At 51.3% G+C, this 27869-nt stretch overlaps 1 protein-coding gene and 1 long non-coding RNA gene across 2 annotated transcripts; one reads left to right on the top strand and one right to left on the bottom strand.

Moving 5' to 3' along the window:
* Positions 1-66: 66 nt before the first annotated feature.
* Positions 67-10103, bottom strand: FAAH (fatty acid amide hydrolase). The gene is made up of 15 exons (XM_080406845.1): positions 9931-10103; positions 8704-8817; positions 7841-7984; positions 7362-7495; positions 6099-6305; positions 5628-5668; positions 4936-5060; positions 4605-4730; positions 3414-3511; positions 2920-3019; positions 2503-2543; positions 1646-1685; positions 980-1088; positions 499-644; positions 67-410 (listed from the first exon to the last, which is right to left on the bottom strand). The coding sequence occupies exons 1-15, from the start codon at positions 10096-10098 to the stop codon at positions 282-284; spliced, it is 1722 nt and encodes a 573-aa protein (XP_080262971.1). The 5' UTR covers positions 10099-10103; the 3' UTR covers positions 67-281.
* Positions 10104-10997: 894 nt separating this feature from the next.
* On the top strand, positions 10998-26811 carry LOC308071442. The gene is made up of 3 exons (XR_013931205.1): positions 10998-14852; positions 14962-15047; positions 16341-26811. It is a non-coding gene; the product is annotated as an uncharacterized lncRNA (long non-coding RNA).
* Positions 26812-27869: the final 1058 nt, after the last annotated feature.

Below are 27869 nucleotides of genomic sequence, written 5' to 3'. Positions count from 1 at the left end.
TTGGAAGGGTTATTTAAACCACCACCCCACCCCCCGCCCAACAAACACTGACTTCAAATACCAGACTTTCCGATAACAAAAAATACTGTATTAGGACAATGACTGGAAGTGCTCCACCGCTGCAGAGCTCGCCTCGCTTTCCCCTTGTGCCCCAAAGCCAGCAGGCAGCCCAGCCACCAGCACATCCTCACGGAGGGGAACAAGAGTCCTGCGGGCGAGTCAGCCCAAGGGATGACCTGCGTTGATGTTAGCTGGCATCCTGCTCCAGGCGAGCCCCGGAGTCAGACGAGCCCGTCTGTCTTCAGGACGAGGGTCTCCACCTCCTTCATGAACCTGAGGCACAGCTCCTCCTGCCACGGCAACGCCACACACTGCACAGCCACCGGCAGCCCCACGCTGCCGTGAAAAGCCTGTGGCACAGAGAGGGGAGTGGGCAGGGAGATGTCTGGGCGAAGGGATGGGGATGCCTGTGCCCCTGGGGAGCCTGGCACCACTCACCTTTGCCAGGGTCCGGTCCCACCAGTCCCGAAAGTACCCCTGGTAGCCCTTCAGCTCATCCTCATCCTCATCTGTCACTAACGTGACTGGGACCACACCGGTGGGGAAGTCCAAGATGTTGTAGAGCATGGTGTAGCTGACTGCCACTGGGGGAGAGGGGGAGCTTGCAGTGCCAGCCCGCTGCAGGGAAAGCCTTCACCCCCTCTGCATACGCCAGCTTCCAGCTAATAGGGCGCCTGCACTGGGGACTCCAGGGCTGCAGGATGGAAACCTGCCCCTTGGCTCCCACATGCTCTGGGGGGGTTGTTCTGGGTGTACCCCACCAGCTGGGGCTGCAGCTGCCCCAAGAGCCGAGCTCTTCCCACGGCTGCCCAGTGCCTTGGGGACGCGAGGGGAAGGGGCGGCAGGCTTTGCACCGCCACCGGTGGGGTGCTGCAGCAGCGGCACGCGGGAGCCCAAGGTCCCCTGTCGGCAGTCCTACCTGAGAGCTTCCCAGGGTAGCCGATGCCGAGAGCCGGGCCCAGCATGGGACAAAGCATGACGTCCAGGTTCAGCTTTTTCCATTGGGCGATGAACTGGTGGCAGAACTCCTGACGGGGAAACGCACTGGTGGTCAGTGGGGTGGACACACTGCCCCATGGCTGCTGGCTGAGGCTCTCCTTGGGTGCCTTCACCAGCAGCAGCCATCGGGCTACAACAAGCCTGACCCCACTAAAACGCAGCAACCCTTTGCTGCTCGGCCAACAGCCCTCCCAGTGCACAAAGCACCCTCTGCCCTGCTGAGGCTGGCGGTGGGGAAAGGTCTGAGTGCAGGGGCACGTGGCAAGCCAGGGCACGGGCACGGGTCTTGAGGAAACCAGAATGGGAATAATGGCAGGTCTGCTGCAGCTGATGGCCTACGTCTTTGAGTGTAGGAGTAAAAAATTCAGGTCTGATTCAGGATCATGAATGTTTCTATCTGTCATTCTAACCTTTAAACATGCTACGGATTTGTACATCCAAGTGAGATCTGTTGAGTGGTGATGTATGTTGCTACCTCACATCACCAGTGACTCGATCATCTCCCACCCTCGGAGGGGACTGAATCTGCCTCTTCCCAGAGAGAAATAAAACAGAAAATATCTAACCCCAAATTGCAATACTTTACCTCAATTTCATGTTGAAGACTCCATACTTCATCCACTGTACTGAAAAAGGAAACAAAACCGATGAAAGGCATCACGAGGCGCTGCAAAGAGCAGCTTTAGGGGCAGGGCAGAGCATCAAAAAGCACAAGTTAGCTCTGCTCCTGGGGCTGCAGCCAAGGGAAGACTTTGCCAAAGTCCTGGTTTTCCTCTGAAGGGCTGGGGGTCTTATTTCTGCTTCTGCCCATGATGGAGGGCTGAAGACTACAGGTGCAGTACTGCTTTGGCCTGACAAGTGTCCAGCCCTGTTACTGCAGCTGTGCTGAGAAGGTGCAAGCCCAGGCACATCGCTTCTCAAAGGCCAAGCTGTGTGAGGTGGACTGATCCTTTGATGTGGGGACAGACACCCTGCCTTGGAGGCACAGCACGAAACACACCCTGTCTGCTATGGGATTTGAGTCCTTTCTCACCACTAACTGCTCAACGCTGACATCGCAGCACGGAAGAGCAAGCCTCCTTCCCTGTGCCTTTACCTTCTGCCTGTCTGATGGGGTCTCTACCTCATGGCATGATGCATGCATTAATCAGTGCCGAAGCCAACACCGTATTTCATTCCCACAAGCTTCATCCAGTTCCTAAGCCAGAGGCTGTGAGCCCCTGCCCTCACTCCTGTCCCCAGTACTGGAACCGTTGGCCAAACCCTGCAGGGTTATGGTGTTGACGTAACCTGCTCTCAGTTTGCTCCCACCCTTGTGTTTTCTGCCCTGTATTTTCTCAGACACATGCAGCTGGGGCAGTGCCCCCGATGTAGCAAACACTGCTGCTCTCCAAAAGAGAAACCCAAATCTTCACACATTTGCTTAGGCTCAGATTTACTCACTTTGCTCTCATACTTCTTAAGATACTTGAAAATCGAGGCATCTGAGAAGGAGAAAGTAAAAGAAAGAAAATATTTCACATTAATCCTAGCCCTCCTTAATGCCCTCCTTCCAGTTTCCGTAAGCTCAAGGGAGTATTTGGCCTCTTCTCCCACCATCCAGACACCAGTCCTCTGAAACAGCTCTGTCACAAATACAAACTGTTGACTCAGTGCTCTGGCAAGACTAGAGGATTTTCCTCAAAGTGGGAAGAGGATAGACAGAAATAGCATCATCACTCCAGTTTGAAGATGAGTCTAAGCACAGCTGTAAAGCAATGCCTAGAGACTTCTCAATGACAAAGCCTTACTGCAATGGGAAAGAAGTAATTTACCACCTATTGCTTAACTCCATCTATGCTAGAAAGAAATGGACCTTACGAAAGGTTTGGCAATCCAGGAGAGGACAGTTTTTAGCCAGTTTGGTGACTTCGCCAGCCAGAATAACAGCCCCATGCTGCTTTTCTCCAGCTCCCCTTTGCTGAAAGAGAAAAGTGTGTTTAGCTGAGCAGTGTTAGGAAGCAATCACAGTAGATCAGCTTTCTGATGTTAGAGATGCCCTCTGAACAGCATCTCTAGGTGACAAAAAGAGGTTTACTCAATTGCAAAAAGAAGAATGGGCTCTTCCAATTCTCACAGTATTTATAGATATCAGCACCCAGTTTCCTTTCATCTGTCAAGGCTGGTAACAGTCCCAGAGACCCAAGGTTCAGCTGAATTGCTTGATGGTAAGCTCCCCAGCAAATCCCAGTGTCTATCAGCCACGATCTACATCCAGTAGATCTGCTGCCTGTACCTGGATGCTAGCCAGACCCTAGGGGGGATTTTCAACAGAAAGGCACTGATCCCACCAGACCGTTCCAGGTTACACTTACAATTTCTTGAGAAAGGATGCACCCCCATCCGCAAACATTCCCCTGATGCAGAAGTCAAAGACCATGTGGTCCACATTCGTGAGTTCAAAGGGCACCAGCTGGAAGGACAACAGAAGAGGAGTCAGTGGCACAAGCAAGCCGCTTGGGAGAAGCCATCGAGGGCTGGCAACGAGCTAAGCTGGACTGAGGATTTCCTGACAAGCCCTCGGGACAGGGCCAAGCACCTGAGGCCACCAGGTCCTCCCCATCCCATCCATCCTTCCCCCAAGGAAAGTTTTCCCTTTGAGGAATAACCGACAAGTGAAAAGATACAGCGTGGGCTTGGCCTCCCTGTTGTCCAAGCAGCCCCAAGGCACAAAGGTCCCCCCAAAACTGGCAGTGGGTGACAGAGAGCATGAGTCTGCGCTCCTCACTTCACTCCTGATCCTTGTGCAAGGTAAGGGGAAGGCGTGCAGCCATGACCACATCTCACAAGATGACTTGCTTAAATGGCAGAGAAGAGAAAGGAGACAACCTCTGCACAGCCCCCACAAACCTGAGACCCTAGAAGTGGGTCTGGGTCAATAGGAGACTGCTTGGCTATGAAAGATCTGCTGTCTGCAACTGCCCTTCTATTTTCTCCTTAGCTCCTTGATTCCAGTAGATCTGTGTAACTGCTTGCCAGAGGATATGATGCAGAAGAGATTAAATTGGCTTGAGGATAGACTAAACAGGCACTTGGACAAGAGCTCATCACAGGCACTGAAGAGAGATGGTCCATCGGGCTCAGGAAACACGCTGAGCTGACAGTAATCGTACGCCACCAGGACTGTGAGCACTGCCTCAGGACCCGGGTTGTACAGCACGCAGCACAACGTGCATCTCAGCCGGGCTGGGAGTAAACACCCACATTACAGACAAGTCATACGGCAGCATGTCTGCTCCCCAGCACGTGTTATGGGTGGGCTCCCTTTTGTGTTCACCAGCACCTAAAGAGCACTGAGGTCTTGCTGAGAGGAGAAATCAAGTTGCAACATGAAAAATTCCTCTTTTTTCAGAAGCTGCTATCTACTTTCATCAAAGCTGAGAGAAGCTGAGTGGATTCCAGGCTCCCTTTCCTTGCCAAATTTTCAGGACGTTCACCCACGGGCCCCAAACAGTAGGAAGGAAGAATAGATGCAGCACGGCCGCTGGGTTCACACAACATCCTACCGTGTGGCCAGCATCCTCCAACAGCTTCTTCATCTCCCGAACTGCACGTCTCATGGCAGGGCTCGGCATGGTGAAGAAATCCGTTTCATAGTAGCCTATGTGGAGGGGCTGCGTGCTGCAATACACCTGCGGAGCAAGGGAGAGCACCAGCTGGAAGGATGTCAGTGGTGGCAGGAGCCAGCAGTACACCCATGCCGCAGGCGAGCCTGGAAAGCAGCACTTTCTCTTGCCCACCCACAGGTTTTGGAGGGCTCCCATGACCCGCTGGTGTTTTCAGCCCAAGCAATGCCAGCTCTTCTCAGAGACCTTCGCCCCCTTTCAGGTGCTTTACCTCTTCGTTGAAGGGAAGGGGGGGCACCGTGCTGTCCAGGCTGAACATGTCCTCACACAGGAGCGCCCGCATGCACAGCGCCAGGCTCTCCACGTCTTTTGCCATTGGCCCCACGGCTGCGACCACTGGAAGAGACCAGAAGAGAGCATTCAAGCAGGGGGTCTTTCAAGGGCACGTCCTGCAAAAGCAGAGCCTCTTGGCACACATTTTGACTTAGTCTAGTGTTGGCAACAGTTCCCCTTTGAGAACTGGGCTGGGGATACCTACAGGTGTCTTCCCGCCAACAGGCCTATCGTTATGGACCCAGAATTGTTATCCATCAGCACGTGCCCTGATGTCTCCATTTCATGATTTATAAAATTAAACAAAAAGCTCTGTTGACCATGACAACAAGGACAACATAGGACACATCCTTCGACTGCTTATCCCACCTCCCATGAAGCAGTGGCAGACAGCAGCCTGGGGGTTACAGGGTGTGTCGAGGTTTGTGTTACACAACCTGCTCCTCTCGGCTTCTACATACTCTGTTTTCTCAGGATTCATGGTATGGGGGTGGCTCTCTGAAAGAGTCCCTGAAAGGGAACCTGCTTCTCTCTCTCTCAGTGTGTTGGAGAAGGTCCACCATGACCAGCTGAGGGTCCTTCTCACCCCTGCCCTGCTGCCCTCCCTGGGGGACAACCATCAATTCCTACCTGCCTTCTGCCCCAGGACACTAGGAATTACTCCTTTTTTACTGCAAAGAAAAGAGACAAACAAAAATACAGCAGCTGAGTAGTTTTCGTTGAAGGAAAAGGCTTTAAGCAGTAGCAAGTAATGAGGAAAACACTGGCCTCCCTTTGCAGATGCAGAGGCTGGCAGAAGGAAGGGTCAAGGGGAAGCCCAAGAGAGACCCAACCTAGGACAGAATGATTTATGCCCTGTCAGTCAGGAACAACCACCCTCTTCGCACGCAGATGGGGAAGATTTCCCCGTCTCCAATGCTGGGGGAACCGACGCTTCCCTCCATACAGGCCCCAGAAAATGTCCGGGCAGCAGGGAGAAGTGAGGCCCTCCCGGTTCCTCCCAGTTCCCCCTTGCCCAAGGAGTAAGAGTGTCCCAGCACAGCAGTCGGTAGGATGGTGGGTGGGTCTCACCCAGACACATCACTGCATTACTCTCAGTACCTGAGTCTGTTCCCGGTGGGTTTGAGTGCACAGATCCCACAGAAGGCAGCGGGGAAACGCAGGCTCCCTCCTACATCTGTCCCAAAGCCCAAGATGGATCCACCTCCTCCTACAAGTGCCCCTTCTCCACCAGAGGAGCCTCCAGGGCTTCTGGTGTAGAGTAGAGGGTTGAATGTCTGACCAAAGATTAAGTTCTTGCAGTCATAGCTGAAAAGAGAGATTGCAAATGAGAGGAGTGTAGAAACCTGCTGCTGTGGACCCCAGTCACTACAAAAAGACCTTCAGAAGGTAATTAGATAATTTGCTAGTTGTTACATCGATATCATTTAGTCTGAGGGAGCTTCCCAAAGCTCCCATGAAGACCTCCAGCCTTTTCACAGCAGTCCCAGGACCGGATTCTCTTCAGCTCATTTCAGTGTCATCACACCTGCCCCAGTGAGATCCTCTGGCAGCACAAATACATCAAGCCTCCTGGAAAGCCTCCCTGTTCAGGTGGTCCCAAGTGACACTGGACATCTAAAGCAGGCCCCCTGGAGCTGATCCAGGCCCCTCCTGTGAGGCAGCATTGCTATACCCCTGCTTTGGAACAGGCCAAATGCCAACTGCAGCAATCTCTGAACATTGGACTCTCCTAGGAACCAGTGCAAAATCCGATAATCTCTAGGGCAACCCCTCTGAGTGGCTTTTTGAACAACTTGGTCAGTCATCGTCGTGTCGCCTTAAGGAAGGCATTTCGTACGGCTTGGGCAACAGTCCTCCACGGAGGAGCTTTGCCAGAGTTCACTTGGCAGGACACAGAGACACTAGCAGGGTGGCTGTCCAGCAGAGCACACCTGAACTCACCCCGCATCACTGACGTCAAGAGTGGTGTTGCCAGATACAACAGGAGGTTTGGGGGCAGGATAATTTAAGGTCGTTAGCTTAACTAGCTAACTAGCTTCCCCTTCCATGAATACGTGTTTGTATTGTTACAGTTAACAGGACCATCTCTGAGGGGTTAATTGGAAAAAAAAAACCAACAACAACCAAACAGGTGATTTAAAACCACCCAGCACAGTACAGATGGGCACCGATTTGTCTCCTTTTCTCCTCTTTTTTTCATTTGGAACTAAAGTTAATTTTTGTCCTTAGTGTAAATGTGTTTGCTTTTTAAAGTTCAAAGTTAAACTTAAAAGACATAAAGGATGGGGACCAGGTGTTGTTATTTAAAAAGAACTGGGGAAATTAGAATTAGACCCGAGAGAAACACAAGTGCCCACCTACCTGATGAGGGACTGGGGAACGTTGGTTTTGACAAACGGAATTGCCCCCTGTCTCCTGAGCACCTGCACCAACACGCTGTCCTCTGCCATGGGTTTATTGAGGTTTTTTATAAATCCTAATGTGGAATCATGACCCTGGAAACACAGGACAATAAGGTTTCCAAATGGAGGACTGCACTTCCCCCCTGCCTCCATACTTTTATTTATATATATATATATATGTATGTATGTAAGCAGGTGCATGCACCTCCAACAACCCACCCCCCACGCACACGTCGCACAGCGTATTGGCAGTAAATCTCACCAGCCTTTTCTGCTGGCTTATATGGCAGACAGGCAGCAAACCCCACCGCCTGCCAGGGCAGGCCAACCCACATCAGCTGTGACAAAGTCAAGCCCGATGCTGAGGTCAAACCTTCCCGTCACCAAACTTCAAACCACGGGGATCTCAGAAGACACACGGTATCGCGCCGGCGGTACCTGGCAGTTGATGGAGTCTTTGATGCTGACAGGCACCCCGTAGAGCAAACCCAGCTTCCCCGCCAGCTTCGCTTTCCGGAGCTGGGTCTCACTCTCCTGCAGATACTCTGTGATGCAGTTGGTTTCGGTGGCCATTTGAAGGGCCTTGGGGAAACCAGACAAAGCCTGTGGGTGAGACGCAGCCCGCCGCGCCGCACAGCAGCCTTCTGTTTTGCAAAGGACATCTGCCTCTTCCCCCTCTTCCACCTCCCCATCTGAGTCGTTGGTATCAGGGCAGCCCTTTCTGCTCCTTTCCAAGGTATTTTCATGCCAAACTCCAAAACATTGTCCAGACACAGGGGGACCACAGCACCAGCTGGTGTGTAACGAAGGGAGGCACTCAGCCCAGCAGAATACCAAAGGCTATTCTCTTGATTGAGCATCTGGGGTGGCATAAAATGGTAAGCCCAAAGTGTGAACCCAGGAGGTGATCAGAGCATCGTGGCAAAAGTAGAGAATGAAAGCGGACACCAAGCCTTTGGGGTTTACCAACCCATTTGGAGATAGAGGCAAGACAACAGCCATGCTCTGCAACTTCCCTGTAGCTATACCCGCCCCTTGGAAGGTACGGGCCCCCCTAGGAATGTATGGGTCTCCCCAGGTGCTGAGCTTGCTGCTCCAAACCAAGCTGCGAGCCATGGTAGCCAGATGCCCAGGTCCCCCCTCGCTCACAGAAAAGCACGAAAGGGCCCAGCACGAACCACCGGGCAGTGACATCCCAGCAGCACATGAACCAGGTTTGAACCAGCATTTGGGCTTCTCCCCCCAAAAACCAGCCAGTCCCACCACGGGCGAGATGCTGCCCTACCACCCTTGCTCCTCACCTTGCCCACGTAGGAATAGAAGACGTGCTCTGGAGGAAGGGAGCCATCCCGGAGTTTCTTGGAGAGCTCTGGCAAAGGCAGAGAGAGGATGGAGACCATGCTCACGGAGGGGTGCTGCGGGAAAGATCCAACAGGCAATAGCACACCTCTGCCTCAGCTGGCAGGCTCCTCCGCTCCCCATGGCACCCACCGTAACCCATCCAAAATAAAATATCTGCCAAGTGCAGCTTTTGCCTCGGGACCGCAATCCTGCTCCCCCGGCAGCAGTGAGCTAGCCGGGCTTCCCACAGCCTCGCCATCCCCGCCAGACCAGGCTCACCACATCTAAGAGAAACCTTTTCCCTCTCCCAGGGAAGGTCTTGGCCAGGCCTGGGGGAACCACTGGGTGACCGCTCTCTGCTGAACCGCGACGGGAATTGGGGGCACATTCATGGACATCACTCCAGAACGGAATGGGACACGGTGCCCTTCTCGTGGCATCACCCAGATACCCAACAGGGAAGTGCCCAAGCCAGGGAGCCCCTCGGCTGAGAGCAGGGGTGGCATTTTGGGGCCAGCAAAGATTTCCTCACCACCTGATAAATACTTTTGGGGGAAAAACAAAACAAAACAAACACCCCAAAAAAAGCTCCGAGCTTCCCCCTGCCCCAGGCTGGACTCTGGACCCCAGCCTGCCACAGCCCGCGCAGCCCCACGGGCTAGCAGGAGCACGGCGTGGGCCAGCCGGGTTTCAGGGCCGTGGGGCTCCCGCTATCCCCCCCCCCCTCGACCGAGGCGGCAGAAGGTACCGGGCAACCCGTAGAACCGAGCCGGCGTTTGCGCGCTGGCGCCTGCGCCGCCCGTTATCCCCCGCCGCACCGGCCGCCCCCAGGAAGCGCTTCCGCCCCATCCAGCGCAGCGCTGCGCCGCCGCGGGGGGGGGGGGCGGCATCGGGGTGGAGGGGGGTGGGGGGTGGGCGTGCATGCGCGTACAGATTTAGAAAGGAAAAAAAAAAAATACACCGAAACGCCTGTAGCTCCGTACGAGGTGCCGGGATGGCGCCTGGCAGCCCGCTGCGCCCGGGCTGGGGGGGGAGGCTGCGGCGGGGGGCTGAGCCGCCTCCGCCCGCCCGGCGATGGACATCGCCGGGCGGGCGGAGGCGGCTCAGCCCCCCGCCGCAGCCTCCCCCCCAAAAAACCCCGTGGGGGGTGGGGGGTGGAGGGGAGAAGCGCGGCTTATGGCACCCACCTGCTCCCGAAAGCGCTGCACGGCCATCTGCATCTGCACCAGGCTGCGCTCCTGCCGCTGCCGCGCCTGCCTCACCTTCTTCCAGAGCCCCCGCCGGCGCCGCCATCGCAGCAGCAGCAGCAGCAGGCCGGCCGAGCCGCACAGCAAGGCGGGCAGCGGGACCCGCATGACGGAGCTGTCGCCCCCTCCCCCCCCCCGACACACACCCCCCCTCTAACCCGCGGGACCCGAGGGGACCGGCTGGCTGCCGCGGCGGCGGGCGAGCGGGCGGCCAAACCGGGGCAGGAGCGCCGGGGGAGGGCCGGGCTGGCTGCGGAGGGGCTTAACCGCTTCGCTGATTTGCGAGCGGGGAGAAGGAGGAGGAGATGTGGGAAGAGAAAAAGCTCCGGGATGAAAACTCAGCCCTCCCTGTGCTGGGTGGTCTCTCTCTGATATGGTTTATTTGCTTTGCCGTTCCCCAGGTGAGCTTTGATCCCCCTGTCAATTGTTCCACCTCCCTGGGTATGGCCTTGGCTCGGAGCATCAAAAAAAGCAGGGAGGGGGGTTATCCCAAAGACACCCGGCTCCCTTAACGTTTCCTGAAGCCAAGCAGCTGCGTGGGGAAAAAGAAACGATAAATGTCCCCGCCTAGGCCCGGCAGAGCCCCCTGCATCGCTGGCAGGTCGGGGTGTGCCTGTGCTTCGGGAAGTGCTGTGGCTTCCAACTCCACAGCCTGGCATCCCGGTGCAGGTAGGGGAGTGCTTGCCAGGGCCTTGCACTTGGTCTTGAGGGAAAGTCCGAAACAATTTGTCACCAGCCCCACGTGGGGTTTGCCTTTAAAAAAACTTTCACTGCTTGCAAAAGTTCATCAGCCATCAAGATAGCCAGTTTAGATGCTGCCCACAGGACTCTGGAAAACCTGTTGGGAAGGATTTGGGATGTCCTCTCTCCCTCCCTGCCTCCCAGCAGGACGAGCTGTGCCCAAGCCACCCCTGGGGTAGGTGCTGAGCTACAAAATGTGATGGAGTTACATACCTCCAGCCCTGATTTTGCTGGCATTATTTCTCAGGCCACTGGCTTTACTTCAACCGTCAGGCCATCAGGGCTATTCTGGCAGCACCTGAGCGGCTTGTGCCAGAGGCCTGCCCCCCACCCCCCCCCACCCCCCGAGGGACACGCTGCGCTGTACGTGTGTACACAGCATCCTGGCGCTCGTTGCTGAAGGGTGGTAAAGCCTTGGATATACTCAGTCCTCACTGAACTTGTGGCCTATAGCTTCTTGCTCTGTATTTGGGGATGAGCAGCTCCCCGTTATCTGGGTCAAGGAAATGACAAGCAAGAACAGCCTTTTTTCCCCACTTTTTTTTCTTCCTTATTTTTTTCTTCCCCCCCTTTCAGCCTGTGGGGCTCAGAGGATTACACAGTAATGCAAGCTGCCAAGGGCACTGCAGTTGTATGCATGCAGACTACTCGGGGCACAAGGAACTGCGAGGGGAGTGGGAGGGGTGGGGGTGTCCTTGCAAGTGAGCCAGGAGGATAGAATCCACTCAGAGTTGGGGAGAGCAGGTGCTGTGATCCCTGCCTGCTCCTTTCTTTCTCACGCTGGAGGCTTCACGCTCTCCTCCACTGCATTGGTCTCACCCTGTGGCAGCACAATACCAAAACAGGGCTGTTTCTCTGCATGGTGTGAAACCAGGTGCATTTGAAGTCTTCTAACAAGAGAACAAGAAAGGTGGTGAAGTTTGGAGAAACAGAAGTGAAAAACTAGTTCTGGTGGAAGACAAACTTACTTCTCCAGCCCTCTTTCCCCTAGTTTAAACCCTGCTTAAAATCTCTCATGCAAGAATAATTTCCAACTTCTGCAGTTCAGCTTGGCAAAACCAAGAAAACAGAATATGACATTTATGCCTGGAGCACCTGTGCCTCTAGGAGCTGCTGCTGGAGACACCACACACACACCCCCCTCCTTCTCCCCTCTCCTGGGCAAGTGTATGGGGGTGAATAAACAGTGTTGAGGCATCAGGCAGGACAGTGGCAAGGCTTGGATCCCTGCTGGAGCCAGCCAGCTCCAGGAAATTAACCCAGGACATGGGAAACCCCAGAATGCAGTGGGTCTCTTCTGTGACCCACCTGCATGCAGAGACGGGCCAGCAGATGGGCCAGGGCAGAGAACAGGGGGGGTCCAGCATAGGCAGGTAGTGGCTGGGGACACCCTGTCCAGGAGGATGTGCCTAGGACCACCAGAAGTAAAATGGGTCTGGCCTTGCTCCCTGTGGGCCGGGGTGGGGGGCCAGCTGCTGGCTTGTGGAGCAAGCGATGCCCCACATGATGAGTGATGCCCTGATGTCCCTTTGGGACACTGGTGTGTCCTTGCCAGATAAGCAAGTGGAGCTTTTCTGCTGTTATGTCTCCATAAGACTGCCTATACGCTGCAGCAAAGGGGGCTTAAAACTTGGGGTGCTGGAAAAGAGCATGGATCCTGCCCCTGCACCTCCTCCACTGCCTGGCAGGGCTGGAGCCTATGGCTAAGGCAGCTGGAAATGATCAGCTGGATGTGTTAAGGCTTCCTTCCCCATAGCCTACACCCCTCCCTGTGTCCACAGGGCTGTGACTGGGTGGGAACCCCCACAACTCCAGAGATGCTGTAGCCCTGTGGTTACCCAAGGAGTGGCAGAAAGGCGTCATCTTCTGACCATGACACATCATGCATGATCAGCTGAACTGGCTGGGGCTGAAGAACGAGCTAAACCCTGTTCACCTGACACCAGAGCAGATGCTGAGAGCATGATAAACACACAGCAGTGTCTTCCTTAACACTGTATCCTGTGTCTGTGGAGCTGTGGCTTCTCAATCCAGAGATTAAGTTTTAGTGACTAATAGCTGTGTGCTCGTGTAGATATTTCTGGTGTGAAGCAACCTGGTTCTGGCACTCACAGCGTCCTGCAGCAGGGAGATCCACGATTCATCCACGTGCTGCAGGGAAGCGACAGCTCCTGTTTGCTGCCCTCGGCTGATTTCATTTGCTGCCCCTTATTTCAGAAGAAGCAGTAAGAAATTGTCTGCTGTTCAGCCGGCAATGTATACACTTCTGTTCTTCCATTTCACCCTACGGCTTTTAGACTGTTTCCCAGAGGTTAACAACCTGCTCCTGCCACCAGGTGCCAGACACCAGCTTCCCAGGTCCTGGCCCTCTAAAGGAAGACCCAAGCTTCGTTTACAACAGCCAACAGTCCCTCTTGCTTCATTTCTCCTCTTCTTGTAGGTTCCAGAGTCTGGAGTGGGATTTGTCACCTGGAAGGTGAAGCAGCTCCTCTCAGAGCTGGAGTTTAACCCCTGCAGGAAGGCTGCCCGGCAGCTCAGGCAAGAGGCAGTGTCATGTGGGAGCAATTCCTTTCGACCCTGCAAAAAAATCGCATGCTTCCGCCAAGTTGTTCACTCAGTGACACCTTTGCTGTCCGCTTTGTAGTCATCTCTGCCTGTAGAAGGTGCTTGTCCTCCTCACTGATTGAGCTCCAGAACTCTGCCAGTGGGTGGGCTGGTCACCCTCAAATCTGCTTCAGGGTGGAATATCTGAGTTACTGTAAGCAGACTGAACACATAGTTTGTACCAGCTTTGTGGAATCTGTTCTGAAGCAGATTAGGGAGTGCTCATGTACTTGTTTTCTTCACCAGCAGAGTGGAGGAGGAGCTGACCTGGAAGAGGACCATGACCACAAACTCTTGCTCCTTGTATACCAGGCAGCTGTTGTGTGGTAGCTTGATGGGGAATAAGGAAAAGTTGAAGAGATCATAGCACTGGGGTCCCTAGGATCCAGGGGACCCTTTGAGAGATCACTAAGATTGCTGAAGGCATCTCAAGCAAATAGGTTAAAGCCCTGAAAACTGCCTTTCTATGCAAAAGAGAGAGTGGAGACTTATTTCTTGTAGTGCCTGTGTTAAAGCAACCTAAGTCCAAACAGCTTTGCATTTCATGTGAACATGAAAAAATAAGGAAAAAATAAGAGAGAAAGAAAATTTAAGTGGGTAAAATTACTCCTGGAGTTGTTTTACACAGCTGAATGAAGATAATTGTATTGGCAATTGTGAGTGATTACAGTATTATCTGCCATCAAAAAAGTTATTTTTTTGAATGCTAAAGGAATTAATGATACATAAAACTGTGCTTAGATTGAGTGCATTCATCAGCAGAAATGCCTTGTGCTGGCACTGCTACACTGTAATTACTCCAGCCGCTCAGAGAGAGAGCAGGAGATAGGGGGCTATTGTGGATACTGCCAAAGATTTACATACATTTACACGCTGAGCAGCTCTGGTGCTCGTGGGGGTGGTGGGGGGGTGTGTGGGAGTGGGGGTGGGCAGAGCCAAAGCAGCAAAGCTGGGGGCGGAGGGGACGACGCCACAAGTTTCACCTCTTCTTTTTCTTTATTGTGCATTACAGAGCAAAGACTGGGGGGTCGTCTCCGTGTTTAAAACTTTACAGGGTGAAGCCAGTATGGAGAAGATGATTAAATACTCCTCAGAATGGCAAAGGATGAGCCCAGCCTTTACAGGATGCTGCCTCATGGCGTGTTGGATCGATAAAACTAATCCTGGGGTCACAGGCAGTCATTGCCCAGCCCTGGGAGACTGGTGGTGGTGGTGGGAATGGTGGAGGTGGTGTCCCCAGGGACCTGATGCCAGGGCTCATGCCCTGCACTTTGAGCGGGCCCATCATGCTGCCCCAATCAGTGGGGCTGGGACCATGGCTACATCTCAGCGGCGGTGGGGTGGGCAAATCTAGAAGAAATGCTCCCCAGCTTGCTCTGCACCTTGTGGCCCTTCAGCAAGGGCACGTGACATCAGGGCGGGGGGATGTTTACAGACTGGGGCATTGCAGGAAAGGCTGTTGCAGGGGTTGTGAGCAATCTGCGCGGAGCAGCAGGATGCTTGCAAAGGATTTGGAGGTGCTTTTGAAAGAAGGGTGGTGGGTTGCAGCCTCTCCATGGAGCCCACGGGCCCCCTCCAGTGATGGAAATGGTAACCCTTCTGTGATCTCCATCTTCTTGTGCGCAGCTGCCTTCTGAGCTGTGTCTGGAGCTGAATGAATAAAGGAAGAGGAGCACAGACCGTTTCCCACGGGGAACCCCAGGCCGGGCATGGTGAGCGTCTCTTGCTCTGAGAAGACCTGGGTGCTGGGTGCGCTCGGCCTTTCGGGTGTGAGCCACCAGAGAGCAGGGCTGAGCTGCTGGCCTGGCAGAAACCTCCTCCCGTCCTGAAACCTTGCGCTATGTACTCGGAACTTGCAAGCAGTGTTGAAAGAAGCAGAAAGACTTTTTCTGGCTCTTTGGGTGATGGGACAGCCTGAGCTTTCGTGGGGAGTTGCGCTTTGATTTCAGTTTTAAGTGGTTTTATGCAATGCTGGGAGTTTTGCTGTCGGTCCGTCTGCGGTGGGTTGGTTTTGCTAAGGAGGATGTCCCAGCAGGATTTGACCCTGCGAGCTGTCAGTGCTCAAGAGCCCTGCAGCTCTGCTGCTGCCAGGGTTTGTTGCGGTGTCCAGGACCGTGCCTCAAACCTGGCAGGCTGCCTGCGCTTCCGAGTGAGCGAGGGCATCCCCACCCTCTCTGACTTCATCTTTCTGACGGGGGGAAACAATTAATATTATTTGTGTTTGAAGCCCCACAGGCCAAGTTCTGAGGCTAACAGGGCCAGCCCCAAGTTTAATCCTAACAGCCTTCCCCCAAAGCAATGTCATTTTGTATTTTGCGGTCAAGATTTAAGTGGGGTCCTGAGTTGCAGCGGGGTCCTGAGCCCTTGTGCATCTCCGAGTGTGGCTGGGCTGAATCCAGACCTCCTTGGCCACCGGTACTGTGTTTTTTCTTGCCTGGAAAAAAGGACACAAAACCTGAATTTTCTTTTTTTATTCTTTTTTTGTCGTTGTTGGGGTTTTTTTTTGTTTGTTTTGGTTTTGGTTTTGTTGTTGTTGTTGGTTGGTTGGTTGTTTTGTGGGGTTTTTTTTTGTTTGGTTGGTTTTGTTGTTTTTTTTTTTCTTTGAGAGCTCTGCTTTCTGAACAGGCCAGGAGAGGGAGCCAGCCAGCCAGTTACCGCACAGCCCAGCTCCCCAGCTCTCCCAGTTTGCCTGGGATGGGAGCGCACACAGTTCAGTATACCCATTGATTTTCCCAGAGGGAAGGTTTGATCTGTGCAGGCTCCTGGATGAGATGCAATTTACATTTACACAAGCTGGATGGGCAGCCGGCGGGGAAACTGAGGCACGGAGCAGGCCCATACCTTGGTGGAGTTGGCTGGTGGCATCCTTCTTGAGGACCTCCTAGGCCCTACTGCACGTTGTGGTTGCTCTGCTGATGGGTGTAAACATCCTTGTGGTCTGGGGGGGTTCACCAGGTGAGCTGGGGGGGACCGTTTTAGCATCATGGCGGATGTCATCCCCATAGGGAACCCCAACTTGTGCAACACGGATGCACCTCCTGCCCCATCCACGCGCAGTATCTGTGCAGTGTCTTGCACAACTGGCAGCTGGTCCTTGGTTCAGACCTCCTGGTGGAGAAGTGGCGGGGACCCTCACCTGCTGGCAAGCTCATCCCAGAGCTGTGGAGGTACGAGGGGCATGAACACGTAGAGACAGTGGCGAGGGGGCCCTCGCTGACTCCTGCCGTGTCACCTTCCCGGAACGATTGGAAAGCCGGAAAGCATCGATCGATCCCTCCCCCTGCCCGTGTTTTCCCTCTCATCTCTCCTGGGCCAGCACTACCAGAAGACTGGCGAGATCGGCCCTGCGTTGAAAAGAAATAAATAAATAACCGAATAAAAATGCTGACGTGGAGAAGTCAATCAGCTTTGTGTGGCCTTGTAATATCTCATTTTATCCGCGCCACGCTTTATTAAATTCTCATAAACCTGTCAATGAGGACAGATACCATTTCAGTTTACCCCATTAGTTCTACACAATGACATCGGGGGAGAGGAAGACAGGGAGGTGGGGGGAGGCACTCGGCGTGGAGAAAAGAGGAATGAATTTAAAGAAAGAAAAAAAAGAGAAACCCAGAGCTAAACTCAGCTTCGTGACAATAATGTAATAACATCAGCGCCCAGGGAAAGTAATTGAATTAAGTGGCTTTTGTTAATGGTTTTAAGATTTAGAAGTGTAAATAACAGTTAGGACTCTTTAATGGGACTCTGGTTTTAGGTAGCTGTAGCCCTAAGAACAAGAAATGGTTTGCCGTTTAATATGATGCCAGATAGTTTTGTTACTCTTCCAGTTTCATGCCTGCAAAGCATATTTTGCAGTTTTAAAGCCGGGTGTGTTTATCATCTTTCCTTTCTAACTTCAGACGGAGCTTAATTCGGGAGTATTTGCATGAACCCTTCTTAGCCAGTCCCTATCAGTTATTTGCACCGCCAGGAATAAAGTATGATTTCTCCCGAGCTGCTTTGGAGAACTTTCTGACTGCAGGGTTACTCTGCTCCGAAGCCTCCCGTCTATTCACATGTTCATTAAAGGCAGCAGCCGCCGGTGCTCTGCGGCAGGGCCGGACTCGGCTCCCGGAGTAACGCTGCTGGGAGCAGTGACGTTACACCGGGCTTAGGCCAGTGGGGATGGAGAATCCAGCCGACAGGTAGGATGAGCTGGGCGATTTGGAAATGACTTTCATGGGAACTCGTTCTGCTTAAAATATTATAGGATTTTCATTTAGGAACCTATCAAAGTGCAAGAATAAAGTCTGAGCTGCCTAACCCACATAGGTCTAAACAAACAGTCCTTCCTTCTGCTCTGGGATCTGCCAGCTCGCGGATTGGGAAGGGTCCTTCGTTAAGGCATGGGCTGAGTCTCATGGAAACCCACTGTGCCAGGCAGAATAGAGGGCTTTGCATTTATTCAGGCTGAAAATCTTCCCCTCTGCAGGATGAAGGCGCTCCCCGGACTGTGCTGCCGGGATGCTGCCTTCCCTGCTTCTCCCCTTAACTCTGCCCGCTGCTGCGTGGGCAGCAGCTGCACGGGGCCCTGCAGCTCCACTCCTGCTGTGCAGGGAGGCAAAAGCTCTCCCATAGCTTGTGCTTCAGTCCCACAGCAAGTGAGCAGCTCTGCGTACACAGGGTCGCTCTAACACCTCCTCGGGGGAGCTGCCTTCTGGTTTGCTTCAGCCATAGCCCGCAGTGATCTCTGCTGTTGATGGCTTCGGCTCTGCTTCCTTGGCTGGAGAGCCTGCCTCATGGCTGCAAGCTGTGCTTCCCATCCAGCGGGATCTCAGGCCCTACACAGCCCCAAAAACCTTCCACCATCACCCTCATAGACCTTCTGCCATCACCTTCATAAGTCTTCCCCCATCACCTTCATGGGCTTGGCTGGAAAGAAAGCGTAAAAGCCCCAAGCCCAAGCCAAACCTGACCCAGCTCATGTGGGCAAAGGAGAGAGTTGTCAGATTGTAAATGAAAAAAACAAGGGTTCAAGTTACATATTTCCCCCAGGGGATTTCTTAAGTAAATTGTTTGCAAAAAAAAGGAAATAGTTCAATTCCTCCTGGAGAATTTGAGAAGAGGTTTCTCACTGCTGTTGGTTTGTTGTGTATTGCTGTACTTTAAGCAAAGCTGGGCTAGAACAGAGCGGTTTGTTTCTTCCCTTATGGAAAAAGAAAATCAGAACAAGAATAATATTGCAATTAAATCAACAAATCCTTCACTGTTTTCCCTGCATTAGAAAAGAAACCCCAACCTATTAATGATCAAATTCTTAAAAACAGCCCCTGACTGAGCCATTCTCTTCTGAGAGGTCTCCATGGCATTGACTGTGGCAGAGGGAGAGGCAGCTGCAGGCTGGACCCCTGCCCTGGGCTCTCCAGCCAGTGCTGCGGCCTCACACGGGGTGCTGGATTCCGGCACAGCCCCTTTCCCGGGGAGGCTGTAATGCAAGCGGGATCGGTAGCTTTCCCTCCTCTGCAAACAAGAGGGGGCCAGATGCTTGGAAATTTAGGGGCTTGGTGTTTTCTGTTCTTCACTGTGAGTCAGCAGAGGTAGGCTGCAGGCTCACCACCTGCCTCTGACCCTGGGATCCCGCTGGGATGCTGCTGTGTCCTCAGGAAGGACTACAGGACTTTTCTCCCTAAGCCGGAATCCTGCCGTCCTGTGTCCTTCCAGGGAACAAGTGACCTGGTTGGGGAAGAGGAGCCAGGGACCCGGGAAAGGGCTCATGAGCCCCTCTGGCTCCAGCAATGTCAGGGGCCACTCTGGCTCCCTGCCTGAAGGGATGGCACAGCTGTGACTGTGGTGTGTGGCTCTGCTTTGCAGGTTGGGGTGCTCAGCCATGCAGCAGGATAGCAGCTGGAAAGAGGTTTACACAGCCTTATAGACAGGGAAGGACTATTGAATGCTTGGGGAGACATTAAATAATTTGCCATGATAAGACCCAGGCGATGCTATTTTCTGCAGATAAAAAGCAGGTTATTTTTCATTAGCTGCGAACAGACTCTTGGTGGCAGCGAAACTTGCCACCAGGGCTGTAGCTTGACACAACACAAGCAGATATGAGCAATATCCTAAAATTAATTGAAATCCACTGAGGGTTGTATTGAACTGCTTTTTTTAAGTGCATCAGGTGAAGCAACAAAGGGATGGGATGACCTTGATTCAGGAGACCGTGCCGATAGATGCGGAGGTGCATACACGTTGGGCAGGAGATGGAAGCATGGCGGAGCTGCTCCCAATCTGCCAAAACTATGCATGGATGGGAGCCTGGCCCTGGCTGCAGCATTTTGTCCAATCCAGACTGAATTGCAGGTTTTTTGGTGCAACTGTTGGGACTGTCTTCACTGGCAAGCTCCCTACTCGGCCAGGAGCCTGTTAGAAGCAGAGGAGGGAAGAACGGCCCTGTGAGCCAAAGAAATCGGACTCCAGATGATTTACATGGAGCATGAGAGGCAGCAGAAGGGCGGCCAGCCCAGAAAATGAGATTATAAACTATCATCCCCTGTTACACGCTGGGACATGGCTGCAGGGTGGCCCTCTGGCATCATTCAGGAAGGCAGCCGTGGTCTAGTGGTGAAAGCAGAAGGCTTTTGTCTCCTCAGATTGGAAAATCCCCCATCCTGAGGAGTGCCTGAGAATACGCTGGACTTCTGCCTTCCCTCCTGCAGCCCTTTCCTGACCAATGTGCAGTGCCTGCCGCCTTGAGAGGCCACAGGAACATCCTAACTCATCACTGCCACCTTTTGCTGACCCCATGGCATGGTCTGGAGATGTTTGTGAAGTCAAATGCAGGAGTGGCAGTCTGGTGGACTGAGATGGGAGAAGAGAAGAAGCCCTTCCTCCAGCTGACCATGTCCTACGGAGTGTAGTGCCCAAGGTGGACCCACTCTGCAGTCAAGCTAGCAGCTCTGGGGCTGGTGGTACCTCCAGGGCATCACTCTGAAGCAGTTCAAACATTGCCTCTTTTGGGGAAAGGAGAGGAGAAAAGAACCTGGAAAGGGCATACAGGAGCTCTAATGTGGATGCATCAAGCTGCTTAAACTGATTTAGGGTGCAGGCAAGGCCAGTGTGGCATCTGAGCCAGGAAAAAGCAAAACAGCCCATCTGCTCATGTAAGTGTGGAACCCGCTGTAGAGACTTGGGTGTTTAATGTTCTTTACCTCTGTGACATGAACCGATAGGAGGGGAAAAGAATCACTAAAAGGAGTCCTTGGAAGAGGCAGAGCCCCATGTTTAATCTGTGCTGGCGTGGAGGTGGTTAATAAGATAATCTCTGGTCTCTCTAACACAAAGAGAAAGTGAGTTTTCTGATCCATAAAGGATCAGTCTGCAGGAAGCCCCATCAGACTCCTCAGCGTGAAATTACACCACAGCAGGGGGGTACAGTCCTGCTACTGTACAACATTAGAGAGATGAATTAGGACTTGACATTCATGTGCTTAATATGCCTATTCCTGGCATTATCCCACAAGGACCAGTCACCGCCAAGGACTTATGGTCACCGGGTCTAGGAAGGTATTTAGGGTTGCTCATTTGCTTGCTTCCAGAGCCAGGCTATCTGGCTTCCCCATCTAATCTCTTGGCGTTAGGAGCAGGGGGGCATGCAGACCAGCTCTTCTGTGTCACAGCGGTCGGGTCTGGTGAATAAACACCGGGCGCACCCTTGTCGCTGTAAAAAATCACAGTGATCCTCTGGACCAGTGAGTATCGAACGGGGGAAACAACATGATGCACACAAAATCATGACTTGGTCCTCAAGAGGCTGAGAAAGGGGAAAAGAGACAACCCTGAAAGTATGTCTCTCAGTAGTTGCTGGTAGCAAATGATAAATATGAACTGGAAAGGAAAGAAAATTTACTTGAAATTATTCAGACTGGGTTAGCCTTCCCAGTGTTAAACTGGTTGGAGGTGTACCTTGGACTAACGTGGGTGCTCTGAGCTACTTTACTGAACAGGCTTTGCTGGGAAGTCAGAGCCTTTCCAAGCCCCAGGTCCGGGCTGTATGAAAATTCCCACCTGTTTGAACTCCAAGCCAGGACAGAGTGCTTTGGGTTTGCTTTTTATCCATGAAATATTTTGTTGAGAACAAAATTTTAGGGGGAGGGGGAGAACGTACTCCAAATTCTGGAAGAAATAAAAAGGAAAATGTTGGCAACGAGGCCGAATAGTTCTGGGTTCGAGCTGATCGTTTTCCAAGAGAAAATCCAAATTGTTTTTTTTTTTTTTCAGAAAGTAGCTATCCTGCAGGAAATACCTGATTTCGCGGGTGTGCTGCACTTCTGGCAAGAGCACTTGCGATCAAACTGATTGAAAAGCCACTTAATTGGAACTGTTTTAAGAACGAACTAGTTTGGCAAGGTTAATGGGGGGAAGCATGGACAGGCCCAGGAGGAATAAATGAGAAGCAGAGTCCTCCCAGAAGCCGATTTGGCAGTGGTCCACCGTGGAGGAAGGACGAGAGCCTCCCTGGCATGAGGACACCCTTGCACTGCGATCACATCACGTGGCACGTGGGTGCTTTGCAGCCCACAAACCCCACTCCTCCGACTCTTCATTTTCCCTGGGGAAGGGGGGTGGGGTGGAAATATGGTGGGATCCTGGGACTCATTCAGATGTGGAAGTGGTGCTTAGCCTGAACATACTGAGCACGAGCACACGGGATCAGCCCTGATCCTGGCTGTACAAAAGCATCTCCTACGTTAGACGCAGTGGGTGTCTACATTTGTAACCCTTCTCTACGGCACTTTGAATACAGGCACGTTCTTTCTTGCACCCTTTGAGAAGGGATATAGCAGAGAGGCCAGTAGGGAAATTCATGGAAAGAAAGGGAATTGGGACTCTAGACCACAAAGCTGCAGTATCGATACGGGGACTGTACCACCCTGCCCCTTCTCTGGTTTCTCCTCTCTCTGTTAAGCTCATGGTCACCCATGGGGGTGGAGATAAAGATTTCCACAGGCTGATTTTTTCCTTAGGCACAGACTTTGTGGGAATATTTTTCTAACTAAACGCAAATCAGAGCTGGCATTGTTGTGGGTGAAATCAAAGAGCAATTTATACACAGGTATCTTTACTCTTTTCCAGCTGGTGGAAGTTTTGGTGCTGGGCTCATACACCCTGACATCAAGCCAGACGTGGAGGGGCTTCTTGGACATATAGACTAGTCTCTGGTGAGTGCAGTTGCCATCAGATAAACAAAAAATAGAGTTAATGGTTGAGGTGGCTGAATACCCCATCCCCATGGATAGGATGTGCTCCCCCCAGGTTGTTTTCTCTGCCTAGAGGCACCATCTAAGCAAGTTACCTGTGGTCACCATCCCATCTCCCAAATCTTCAACAAACCAGTCCTCAAGCCCAAATAAATACTTTCAGGGTGAAACAAGGAGCCTTAGATGCTGAAAACTGTCCAGCATTCTGGTTGTCCCACTGTCCAGACAAGGCAGACACAAAGTATTCCCGAACCCATTCTGCTGATTTAAAATAAATCCCAAGGAAAACGCACCCTGAGTAAACCAATGTGTGGAGGCTGATGGAGCCCTTTGCACCTGAATGATAAATCCCCATTCCCCGAGAGAGTGACAATTCTATTTTTTTTTAGTGTGCTTGGCTTTTGTCTCCTATGAAATTAGAAGTCTCCCACCGAGGGTTGAGTTTCATGTCTGGGTCACAGTTTCTGCAGAAAGGAATTTTCATTATGGTCTTGGAAACACTTAAGCCTCCCTGTGCAACTGATCTAGCTGAGCTTTTCATAACCAGCAGGACCATGGATGCCATCAGCAATCAGGGCTGAAATCTCAAGCAACCTGAGAAGGAGGTATGAGCCTTAGGATGAGACAGGACCTCATAGCGAGATTAACATGAACTGTGACAGTAATTAACCACAGTAACTGTTTGCTGAAGGTGAGGTGGGGGGCATGTCCTTGTTGGCAGACTTTGGACCAGAGGATAGATTCCCTGTTTCAGGGGGAGTTAATTCACCAAAGTCCTTTGGCTTGTGATGTGCAGGGTGACAGACTAGATTATGAAGGTGGAACAGAGGTCTGGGGACCAGTCTAGCACTAGTTGAGTCCTTGGGCCACACAAAGTGTGAGAAGTAAATAACTATTACCCACATATCAAATGATGTGGGAGAGGGAGTGTATCCCAAAGATATATGAGACCCAGAAACTTCTGACAGGGCATAAAACCCCAGATAAACTCTGATGAGCAAAATTCAAAGAATATCTTTCTAAGCACAGGGCTTGCCTTGTTTTCTGAGGACATTGTGAAGGTACTTGTTTCTGCTCTACAACAGCCCTTTATGTAGTTAAAGCTGGCATGTATCTGAAACTCCCGTTGCTTTCCTCTCTCCAGGTTACACAGTAGTATCAATAGTCTTAATTTTTCTTTATGCTGTTTTCCAGCTATTAATCTTATTTTTCTCTGGACTTTCTCCAGCTAATACACATCTTTCTTGAAGTGGTACTCAAAATCAGACGTGTTTTTCCATCTCAGGTCTAACCAGAGATGAGTAGAGACAAGATGCAGCCCCATGTCCTGTGGGCTCCATCAGGGCTGTCCATGGCTGTAAAAATACCTCATAGGTATCATATGGCTTAAATCAAGCACTTCCACTGAAAATCCGTGGCAGCAGTTGCGTAGGCTGAAAATGGCACAGTCTCTTGTGATTTTTCCCTCTTGTTGAATGTGATGAAAATGAGGAATGTGTCTCCTCCCCCCATGCAGCCTTTTCTGCATAGGCGGGACGCCAAAACCACAAAATGAGTTAAAAAAAGCAAAATAACTGTTGTAAGGTGGACCTCTTAATCAGCGTGCTATATTCAAAGGGTTTCTGCACTGAATCAAAAACCTTTTGATGTATAATTGCAAGAGAAAAGAGCTGTAAAGACTCTACCATAGCTCATGCCCTGATAATGGGTGATGAGCCATTGCAATCCAGCTGGACTCATGAGATCCGGGGTAAAGCTGACGAGCTGTGAATCTAGAGCATCAATGAACATACAAGGATATTCAGCCTCCTTTGGCAAACAGGAAAACCAGAATGAAGAATGTGAAGCCTTTTCTCCAAACCACATGTAATGGGGCAGTGGAGACAACAGCAGCAAGACAGTCATCTTTGACTTGCTCAAGGTCAAGGCTGCCCTGTTTCTTAACTGAAAGTTAATCCTTCGGTGTGGGCGGTGGGAACTCTATTTTTAGGTCTCTCTATTCTTTCGTAGCTGATCAGATTTTTACCTCCTGGAAGCTGCTACACAGTCTCACAGTGCTCTTCTTGCAACAACATTTTTTTCAGAATAAAACTGCTTTTTAAACATTTGGCAACTGAGGAACATGCTTGGGTGGTGCTGGGGCATCTTTAGGCTCTTCAGACCCACCTTCTGCCTGGAGCAAGTCTGGTGCCAAAACCTGGCCATGGCTGCGTTTACTCAAGTTTTTAAATTCTCCAAGGATGGAGATGCCCCACCTCTGATGTCCTGCCCCAGGGCTGTACCACCATCGCTGTCAGGAATTCCTAAATTTCAGTCCAGATCTCCCAAGCTGCAAGTAGTGGCTTTTGTGGCTTGTCATAGCATTGTCTAATACAACAAAAGTTTGGCTTCATCATCTTTGCACCCTTCTTCAAGCAGCTGTTCAGCTGCAGCGCTGGGGAGGGCTAAGAAGAAAGTTCTGATGGAACTGGTGTGGATGGAACTGTGAACCAGAGCCAGTGTGAACGATGGTGATCCCGGGAGAGTGAGCAAGGGGACGTTTTTGCAGTGCTGGGGATAACTTGGTGCTCTCAGTTATCTGCACTCTAATGACCCAAATTGCCTGTGTCTTGTTGTAAGGCAGTTCCTCTTGGATCACAGTATTTAGAGCAATAATTTGGGTTGGAAAGGGTCTTTGAAGGACATCTGGGCCATACCTCACCTTGGTCACGCTAGACAGCATGTGAAGTTGGGGTTGGTAGGAGCTCATCCTTCATCAACTGCACAGCAAGCAGAAAGCAGGTCCCTGGTTTCTAGATGACTGAAGTGAGACAGGATAGAGAGACTGGCGTTGTCCTTGGCATCCCACCTTTTCCTTGGCCCCAGAAAGGTGGCGTGTGATGCACAACAGAGGAGGCTCACAGCTGCGTGACAAACATGAGCGCTTCTCATGGGCTCAGATGTACACTCTTCCCATGCAGGAGCTGGTAACCTGTGTTGGGGAGCTTTTCAGGGAAGGTCATTGGGTTTACACGTCTCTGAGTGCTGAAAACTCCTACTTCTGATGGGAATTACTGGGAGCTCCCAAACTATGTTCACTCATTTCATTTCTACAGCAGACTTCTTGCATGCTGCTGGGCAAATCTCTCGGCGTCTCCCCATTTCTGCTTCCTACCAGGAAAATCTCCTCTCCTTCCCCCACCTCCATCTTCTCCATTTACATGGTGCACCTCTCTGAGGGAAGGGTTATTTTTACACACGATGGCTACGTACAGCGCTTTGCACCACCGAGCTCTCACCCTCCCGAGGAAAAAAAAAAAAGCCTCAAGCAGGATAAAAAATAAAATACTAAAAATAGCAGGCTGCTGAGCAGGTTTGTGGGGCCGCACTGCGGAGGCAGCCCGTAGGAATGCAACCAGAAAAGGACACAGGGTGAGGGGAGAGACGGCCCTTTCCACCAGCCCCCACCTGCCCCTCTTTCCCCTACTGTGTGAACCTACTGTAGATTTCTTGAATTTCCCTTTGATGTTTATCTCCCTCCAGTAATTCTATTTGGGGGATTTGCTAAAGCGACGGTTAGAAGAATACAGCCTGGAATAGGGCGGCCGAAGGGCGAAAGAATGTTAGAAACAGGATTAAGATCATATTCTACAAGCGGTTGTCAGCTGCTGAATAGGGCTAAAGTTTCTTATCGGGCCGGGGTGCCAGAATGCCTTTGGATTCTTCTCCTCTCCATCCCTCCCCTCCGCACGGGGCTTTCAGCGTGGCGGGGGAAGCATAATCACAGCCCTGAATGGGAAGGTGGGCTCTCGCAAGCTTCACCCCATGGCGCAGAAGCTGGGAGAGGGGTCAGGGGATTGCTGAGGGTGTCGTGGGCAGGCAGCCCGGTTGCTTGGGAAAAATTAAAAAAAATAATAATAAAAAAAAAAAAAAGGCAGTGGTGGTTAATGTTGAAGTGCCTGGAGGATTTTAAGGTGCAAACCTCTATATTAAGGGGAGAACATTCCCTTTTGAAAGTCTCAAGCTCAGTTTCTTGATTATTTTTATTTGTTATTTTCTTTTTTTTAGTTTTTGCATGGGATTCCATGGTTTTCACTGGGCATTTTAGTTGTTATTGCTATTTTTTTTTTATTTTTTTCCTTGTTTTTTTAGGTGGGATTGGCATCCTGGTGGGAACTTAGTTGGAAATATTGGGGGTTTGCTTCTGAATGTTCAGATGATAGGAAACAAAAGTTGCAGAAAAGCAGAAGACTTTGGAAATAAGATTTCAGAAAGCTAAGGGTATACAGGCTTTTGAGGTTGCCAGCTGTAAGATGTTTTTGCCTTTTTTTACAGGTTAGGGACTTACAATAGAGAAGATTTTGAAGAGGCCAGTGTCCTCCCAACGTGCCATCCAACAGATGGACCCATGTGTGAGTCCTCTTGGATGTGCATCTTCCAGTAGAAGTGTTTCTGGTAAGATATTCAGATTCATTTAGGGAAATCTGGGTTTTGTTTGACTCATGTATTTAGGCAATGTGTGTGTGGAACGTTTTTCACTTGTTCTGCACAAAGCAAACAGAAGCCTTGCCATGATTTCTGGTTTGTGTTGGAAAAGGAAGCCTTGCAGGTAATGTCATTTCTGGGCTGATCGAAACAGCTGGAGTAAGGAACAAATTAGCTCTCTGGATCTAGACTACACGTGGCTATTCTATAAGGAGGGACTGCGTTTTTCTGTAGCCCTTGCCTGATTTAAAGCATCAGGAAACCTTTGTCAAGTGACCTGCTGACGAACGAGAGCTCAGCAGAAGCAGTCAAAATCCAGCAAGAGGAACTGTTTCCCCAGAGTTTGCAATATCTAGGGAGCGAGGAAGGGTGAAAGACAAAGGGGTTAAAACCCAGCTCCTGGAGACCTGTGAATATGAAAGCATCTCTGCTTTTAAATGAGTTTCTCCCTTATGGCTTACAGAATTTTGACAGCTGAATACTGAAGTCAAGGAGTCCTTTATCTGCATAACAAAATCTCATTAATTATTTTAGGGACTTGAAAGTAACTTCCCTGATGCTCGTGGTTCGCAGTACTGTGAAACTTCAGTGAAACAGGGGGTCAATGGCATTGCCATGTCCAAAAGCAATGAGGTTCAGGAGAGTTAAATAGCCCACACAAAATGATGTAAAATAAATTAAATTTTTTTAATTCCTCCGTTTTTCATAGTCCTTAAAGAAATAATGCTTTCAAGTCAAACTACGAGGCTACGTTCTGTAGTTCTTATTGATTTCAATTGGAACTTTACCTAAATAAAATGTGCCGGCTTTTTTTTTTATTATTCTTTAAAT

This window comes from Falco punctatus (assembly GCF_963210335.1).
Source record: "Falco punctatus genome assembly, chromosome: 11".
NCBI lineage: Eukaryota > Metazoa > Chordata > Aves > Falconiformes > Falconidae > Falco > Falco punctatus.
This window is presented reverse-complemented; position numbering and strand designations above follow the sequence as displayed.